Raw genomic sequence first — 7,164 nt, 5'->3', positions numbered from 1 at the left:
AAAAAAAAAAAAAAAAAAAAAAAAAGTCAAAGCCATGAGAAACGAAGGCCGAGGAACGGGTCCAGATTAAAGGAGGCTCTGGTGGGTCGGAGGGTGCTCCCCTAAAACTCATGTCCACCCAGATCCTGGGGATGGAAAAGGGTTTTTGCACGTGTAATTAAACTAAGGATCTTGAGATGAGATCCTCTTGGATCTCCCCGGTGGGCCCCAGATCCCACGACAAGTGTCCTTCTAAGACAGAGGAGAAGACTCACAAGAGAAGGTTGTGTGAAGACAGAGACTGGAGTGATGTGGTGACATGCCAAGGAGGCCAAGGACTGCTGGAAGCCACCAGAAGCAGGACGAGGAGGAAGGACCCTCCCCTAGGCCTCCAGAGAGCACGCCCTGCCAAAACCTTGATTTTAGACTTCTGGCCTCCAGACTATGCAAGAATGAATTTCCATTGTTTTATGCTACCTAGTTTGTGGTAATTTATATGCAGCCGTAGGAAACGAATACAGTAAGTCCCCTACATATGAACGAGTTCTGATCTGAGAGCACGTTCGTAAGTCCAATTTGTTCGTTAAGTCCAACAAAGTTAGCCTAGGGACCCAACTAACACAATCAGCTATACAGTACTGTACTGTAATAGGTTTATAATACTTTTCACATAAGTAATACACAAAAAACAAACAAAAAATAAAGAAAACATTTTAAATTTTGCAGTGCAGTACCTTGAAAAGTTCAGTAGTACAGTACAACAGCTAGCATATATGGGCTGGCATCGAGTGAACAGGCAAGAAGAGTTACTGACTGGAGGAGGGAGGGGAGGTGGGAGACGGTAGAGCTGAAGGATCCTCAGCCATAGGAGACGGAGGGCGAGCTGCAATTTCACTCACGCCTGACGCTGGTGTCTTTCACTCACACACGTTCGCACCTTTGAAAGTTTGCAACTTGTAGGGGACTTACTGTACAGAGGCCAAAGATACAGAACAACTGAATACAATGTGTGGTTCTGAATTTGATTCTGGGCCAGGGGAAAAAAAAACAGTTGTAAAAGGACAATCCTGAGACAACAGGTGGCATATGCATGAAGGCCCATAGATTAGACAATAGCACTGTATCAGTGTTACATTCTTGATTTGATCATCGTCCTGTGATTACGCAAAAGAATGTCCTTGTTCTTAGGAGACAGATGCTGAAGTATTTAGGGGCAAACAACCATCATATCTGTCGTTTACTCTCAAACAGCTTAAAATACACACACACACACAATAAAGTAAATATAGCAAATGTTAATATCTGGTATATCTTGGTGAAGAGTATATAAGGGGTCTTTATACATTCTTTCAACTTTACTGTAAGTCTGAAATTATTTCAAAATAAAAAGTGAAGAAGGGAGTCCACACTAGTGGTTCACAGAGTGGGGTCAACAACCGAAAGTTCTCCCAAAATACTGGTTCTCAAGAAAATTGTTTCACAGATTGTTCACTCACCCTCCCTAGTGTACCTCCCTGACTTTAGTTCTCACAGCAGATGACCGTGTGTATTCTTCTTATCATAACACTACAAATTCCCCTTTTTGCCTTGGCTGCCAGGAAGCTCAGAGTCAAGTTCCTTGCTTGCATGGAGGCCTCTTTGCTTCCTTTGCAGGCCTCTTGAGGTAGCATGTTCTGCAGAGAACAGCCCTGGAATGGGCCCCTGCCCTATTGAGGGTCAGGTGAGAAGATTCTCACCTCTCAAGGCCCAGCCTCACTGCTCCCTCCCTTCCCAGAAGCCTTGCCAGGACCCCCCACTCTATCAACCGGGGAGGACACTCTGGCTGAGTACCTGAGGCCTCTCTGAGCCTTGGTATTCTTGGCTATAGAAGGAAGGTGAGGGCCACTGCCTGGCCAACAGCCCAGGGGAGCTGGGATATGAGATGAGATGGGGGGCTGAGGTCACCGAAGGGTCTATAACCTGGGGAATGTGGCCACGCACACAGGTTTTTCTACCACCCTCATGGGGCCACCATCACCCAGGAGACAGAATACCCAAATGAAGGAAGGGCAGAGGCACCAAGATCCCACACCGGGCCTGGCCCTGCCCCCCCAAACCGGCCCAGCTGCTTCAAGTCGCCCAGCCGAAGCTTTGATTACAGGCCTTTTGTTGGGCTCAGAACACCATGCCTCTCGGGCAGGCAGAGCCTTCAGGCTGGCTGCAGCCACGGCCTCGCCCCACGGCGCCCCTGGTCTGTAACTAATGGGTCTAAACAGAAGGCCTGAGGGAGCTGGCCCCAGCGCACCCCTCCGGCCCGCACAGGGCCACACAAAGGGTCTCTGGCCACCTGCCCACTTAACCCGCACCTACCATGTCCTGGCCACCAAGTGGTATTTCACCCACCGTGGGTCGCATTTAAGGCCCGTTGGCAGCCCTGGACTCTGGGGTCAGGAGACTTGAGTTTGAGACCCAGCTCAGGACTTCAGGAGAGAATCATCACCTCCATGCTCCATCTTCCTGAAGTTCATGAGGACAGTCCCACCTAGGGCTGGGGAGGAATCGAGGCTGCAAAAGGCCATGCATGGAGCAAAATGGCCAATGTCCCCGAGCTGGCACTGCTCCAAGAGTGGGACGTGAATTCTCTGGCATAATCCTCACTTCAATCCTAGGCTTTAGGTACTGTGATTATCATCAAGTTACAGATAAGGAAAGCCAATCCTCAGAGGACTCACACCCATTTCTCAGAGAGATTAAGTGACTCACGCCTTGCAACCAAGACCTGTCTAGCCCAAAGTGTGGTCCTTCCCAAGCCACCTCCCAGGACAGATGCCCTGGCGCCCACAGCCCAAATCCCCTTGCTCCAGCACAGTCCAATCTCCCGGCTCCCGCAGTGAGGCCCCAGCTGCCCAGACTAACAGGCTGCTCCGCCACCCCCAAACACCCACCACGGCTACCCACTGCCAACACTCAAGGTCCCCACTATCCAGTCACAAGCCTTTCTTGCCTTAGGCCTTTGCACACTCTCCCTTCTGCCCTGAATGCCCTTTCTCTTCCCTCATCCAACAACTCCTATTCCACTTCCAGAGCCCAGCTCAAACGTCAACTCTTACCCTCTAGCTAAGCAAGCCCTCAGCAGACATCCAGAGCCCCCGCCCAACCTCTGCAAACTCCACGGGGATGAGGACTCTGATGATTCCTCTGCTCCAGGCCTCTCCCACATCAACCAGGGAAGCCATATCCATGGAGAACATTGTTTAGGGAAAAAGTTGAGTGAAGCTACATTTGCAGGAAATCACCATTGTTGGGAGTCCTGGAAATAAACTTAAATGACATTAAGAGCCCAAGTGGAGTTATGTTTGGTGCTCTCTGGAGTTTTATTTCCCCCCAGCACAGCCGTTTAAGTGGTCAGCCAAGTTTAATAACTAAGACCCCCTGGCCTGCAGCTGGCTTCACAGCCTGCAAAGCACCTTCCCTTCCATTTCTTCACTGACCCTCAGCACTGGGAGACAGGCCAACTGCATTCTTCATTTGACAAACAAGGAAACTGTGGCTCAGGGAGGCCCAGGGTGGAGTCTGGGCTTCGGTTCCCAATTTTCTGTCTTTCACCCCAAATCTCTCACCTGCCCCAAATGCCGGCCCATGGTTACGTGCTGACCCGTGAAAAAGACTCATTTGTCAACAGTTCTGAAGACGAGTCCTCAACACTGGCCTTGGCCCTTACACCGAACTTGCAGATCCTAGGCGCCAGCTTCGTGTGCCCTGGATGCCAGCCCTGGGCTCAAACGGCTGGGCCAGGTTCCCACGTGAGGTCACAGACAATGCGCAACAGCGGACCCAGGAAGGCGGGGGACCTGGTGTCTCATCTCTAGCACTCAGCAGAAACACTCAGTAAATATTTGTGGATAAATTTACGAAGGGACAAGAACAAGCCCCTGCACTGCAGTCTCTCTCTGACTTTTCTTACTTTGTCTGAAAGTTTCAGCAACCAGGACAAGAGACCAGATGCCTCCAGGGGGAGGGGGGGGCTCGGCCCTCCATGGAGCACAGGGCTGAGGGGTTGGATCCTGAACTCCTGGCTGTTTCCACACCTGCTGGGCACACCTGCCTCCCAGAGGTGTGGTGGGACTGCAGCCGCTGCTGGAAGGAGCTGTGCCAGTGAGTGGTGGATAATGTGAGCGGCCTTCCTTCCAGTCCCCGTGCCCAGACGCAACACTCTTGTATCTCGCACAGTCCTTAAGCCCGGGACGCGGGCGCTATGGCCACTCCACTTCAGTGAGGACACTGAGACAGGGTGAGAACTGGCACCCAGCTCGGTCCGAGCACTGAGCCCCAGCCCTGCACAGTCCCTCTGCACCTGCGGACAGTCAGGCCACTGAGAGAGCAAGAGTGGACTTTGTACAAATTCCTCTCTGGAGGCAGCCGTGAGGCGACCCTCACTGTCAGTCAGTCCTTCAGGTCACAAACCCCAGTGCGCACAGCTGCCAGGGCCCGTGTGGGATGCGGCGGACACAGGTCAGGGGACCCCGTCCCTGGGGAGCTCAAGCCAGTGTGGGAGACGGACACGGGCAGAGAAGAGGGTGCCGTGGAAAGGCGAAGCTTCGTCTCTGGAAAATTGGAGGCTTTACCAAACTCACAAGGGGTTGGGATGCCCTGTTCCCCGTCCAAGGCACCACTCCCACCCCTGCAAGCAGTGGGCGGAGTAAACAGGAGGCAGGCGGCCAAAGCCAAGGTCCCACCCCAGCTCCCCCTCAGCTGTGCTGCTCACACACACACACACACACACACACACACACACACACACCACGTCACCCCAGCTCCCCCGGGGAGCTGGGGGACAGCTGCTTTGCCAGGCCTTGACCTGGTGCCCCACAGGCCACACTGTGCCCACCAGGGAACCCACCACCTGCCTTCCCCCACCTCTGATAACACAGGAAGGGGAAAGGGAAACGGGGTGCCAGAGTCCCAGGATGCCTCCAGGGAGCCCCCAGCTCCCCCACCACAGCCAAGGGGCTGGGTAGCCCTACTACCCCTGTGTGGCACCCAGCCAGCTGCTCACCCCCTGGAACTCCCCACCGGGACCCTGCCATCCACTCTACCCAGGTCAGGTCTGGGTGGACAAAGGGACCGGCCAGGACCCTCCAGCTGGCAGGCCCATTCCTCCCCAGGTGCCAGCCCCCTGTGCTGAGGCTTCCCTGCCCGCTGCCTGCCCGCCAGCTGCCGGCGGGGATCTGCGTGTCCACCTCCCTCGTGGCCCCCTTCTCCGGAAGTAGGAGCAAGTGGGAGGGAGTGGAGGAAGGTCTGCAGCGAGGGGCTCCTGGCTCTGCGCTTCTGGGAAAGGGAACCCAGGAGGCGGGGCAGGTGGACGGTGGAGCTGCCCTCCACAGGGGAGACCCAGCCCTGCTTCCCAGGGGCTGCGGGTCTGGACCACGGACTAGGCACAGAGCTGCCAGGGGCAGGGGAAAAGCCTTGGACTCTACCTGTGGTGGCGGCCTGTCAGGGTCCACTGAGCACTCACAACTGTGCTGGGGGAAGGGGAGCCAGAGTCAGGGACGGCAGGCTAAGCCCTCAACATACCCCTAGGTGGCTGGCAGGTTCAAGTGCCAACCCCTCGGCGTCCCCCCTTCCAGTGTGTGGGAGGAGGCCTCTCTCAGGGCCTGCACGTCTCAGATAAGACGCCTGGTGCCCAGAGCCCGTGCTGGCCTCCTGCAGACGGCGTGGAACCGCTGTGCCAGGAGGCCTGCCTGAGGTCTGCTCCGGGTATTAGGGCTCAAGTGGGCACCCCGGCAGGGCCCACGAGGAAAGGGCAACCCTGCCACCCTTTGGATAGAGGAGGCTTAGGAGTTGGTGAAGGTCTCCTGACGCTCAGATGGGGCTCTGCCCCTCATAGAGAGGCTACAAGGGGTCCTTGGCTACTCGGCAAAAACACTGAGCAGCCAGATCCTGGGGACACAGAGACAAACCCAACCAACACGGCTAGAAGGTGAGAAGCATTGCGGGAAAACAGCAGGGGCGGGGGTCTGGGTTCCGGTCCGGTGGCTGAGCAGTGAGGGAGGAAGGTGATTTCTGGGAACACGGTCAGGACGTTATGCTGAGCTGGGCTGATGCCCCCAGGCTAGCCCTGGGCAAAGCTGCCCCCCTGGGCTGAACGTCACCCAGAGTCCTGTGCTGGCCCACACATTCACAAACACCCAGGCCAAGAGGCCTTCTGCCGAGTCCCCAACGGGGAGCCCCACAGAGCCAGAGGGAGGAGGTGGAGGAGGACGCCAGGCAAGAGGCTCTGGGCCTAATCCTCCCAGTGGCAGCCCTGCCCAAGTGCCCCCAGCCAGCGCCCAGGCACCCGCGTGTGTGGGTGGGGACTGCCCCCTGGCCACAGCCTCAACGTGGAGCACAAGCCAGCACCACCACTGTGGCTTCTGAGAAATCCGAAAGACCCGACGGCGAGGGAGGGTGGCCCTGGGCCGAACCAAAGTGACAGCATGACGATGGACTTTGCAGCTCCACAAGTTCAGACTCCGCCAGCCCGGCCCGTGGCCAAGTCTTGAGTGGCATTTTTTCATCTGTAAAATGGGGCCAACGGCTGGGGCCTCTCAAGTTTGCTGGGTTAAGAGACCAGAGCCTAGCTTGCAGCCCACGGAGAGGGTTCAGGGGCTGTTGTCGGTAAAAAACTGCGATCCAGCAACAACGCACGTGCGCGCGCACACACACTCACACACACTCATTCCACACGCACACACACACCACATGCACCCACTCCACACGTACACACACACTCCACACGCACACACTCGCAGGTAGTCACGGTCACACTCCCGCACACCTGCTCACTCTTTCACTGTCACTCACCCCCATACACACTCCTGCACACGCACACGTCACATCCATACACCCGGTCACACACACGCCCTCACAAACTCACACACATACGCGCTCCCTCCTTCACACTTCACACGTGTTCAGTCGCGCTCATACTAACTCACACGCGGGGGCACCGGCCACGTTCACCCCCGCACTCGCTCAGCACTAGCGCACACATCCGCACTCCTCTGCCGGCCGGGCTGAGGGGGGGGCGACGGCGGGCGGGGCGCCCGGAATGCGTGGCCGCCCGCCTCCCGGTGACGCCCCTTGGCCGGGAGTGCTGGGCCCGGGTGCAGAGGCCCGGGCGTGAATCACGGCCGCACGGGGACCGCCGGGGCGCGGCGGGCGGGG

General features: G+C 56.6%; 1 protein-coding gene across 2 annotated transcripts in view; it reads right to left on the bottom strand.

Moving 5' to 3' along the window:
• The window catches only part of CYB5R3 (cytochrome b5 reductase 3), a 22,769-nt gene extending 17,247 nt beyond the window's left edge, over positions 1-5,522 (bottom strand). Inside the window, exon 1 of one of the 2 annotated variants that reach the window (XM_007453945.1) lies at positions 5,436-5,522. Coding sequence is in view for 1 of the 2 variants with exons in the window: in XM_007453944.1 (XP_007454006.1) it covers positions 2,329-2,373 (45 nt within the window). In the remaining variant the exon portion in view is untranslated. Of the gene's footprint in view, positions 1-2,328; positions 2,374-5,435 lie in introns of those variants that run through there. The other variant, XM_007453944.1, reaches the window with a different exon arrangement.
• Positions 5,523-7,164: the final 1,642 nt, after the last annotated feature.

This window comes from Lipotes vexillifer, unplaced genomic scaffold (assembly GCF_000442215.2).
Source record: "Lipotes vexillifer unplaced genomic scaffold, Lipotes_vexillifer_v1.1 scaffold382, whole genome shotgun sequence".
Classification (NCBI taxonomy): Eukaryota; Metazoa; Chordata; class Mammalia; order Artiodactyla; family Lipotidae; genus Lipotes; species Lipotes vexillifer.
Note: the sequence above shows the minus strand (reverse complement) of the source record. Positions and strands in the feature narration are given on the sequence as shown.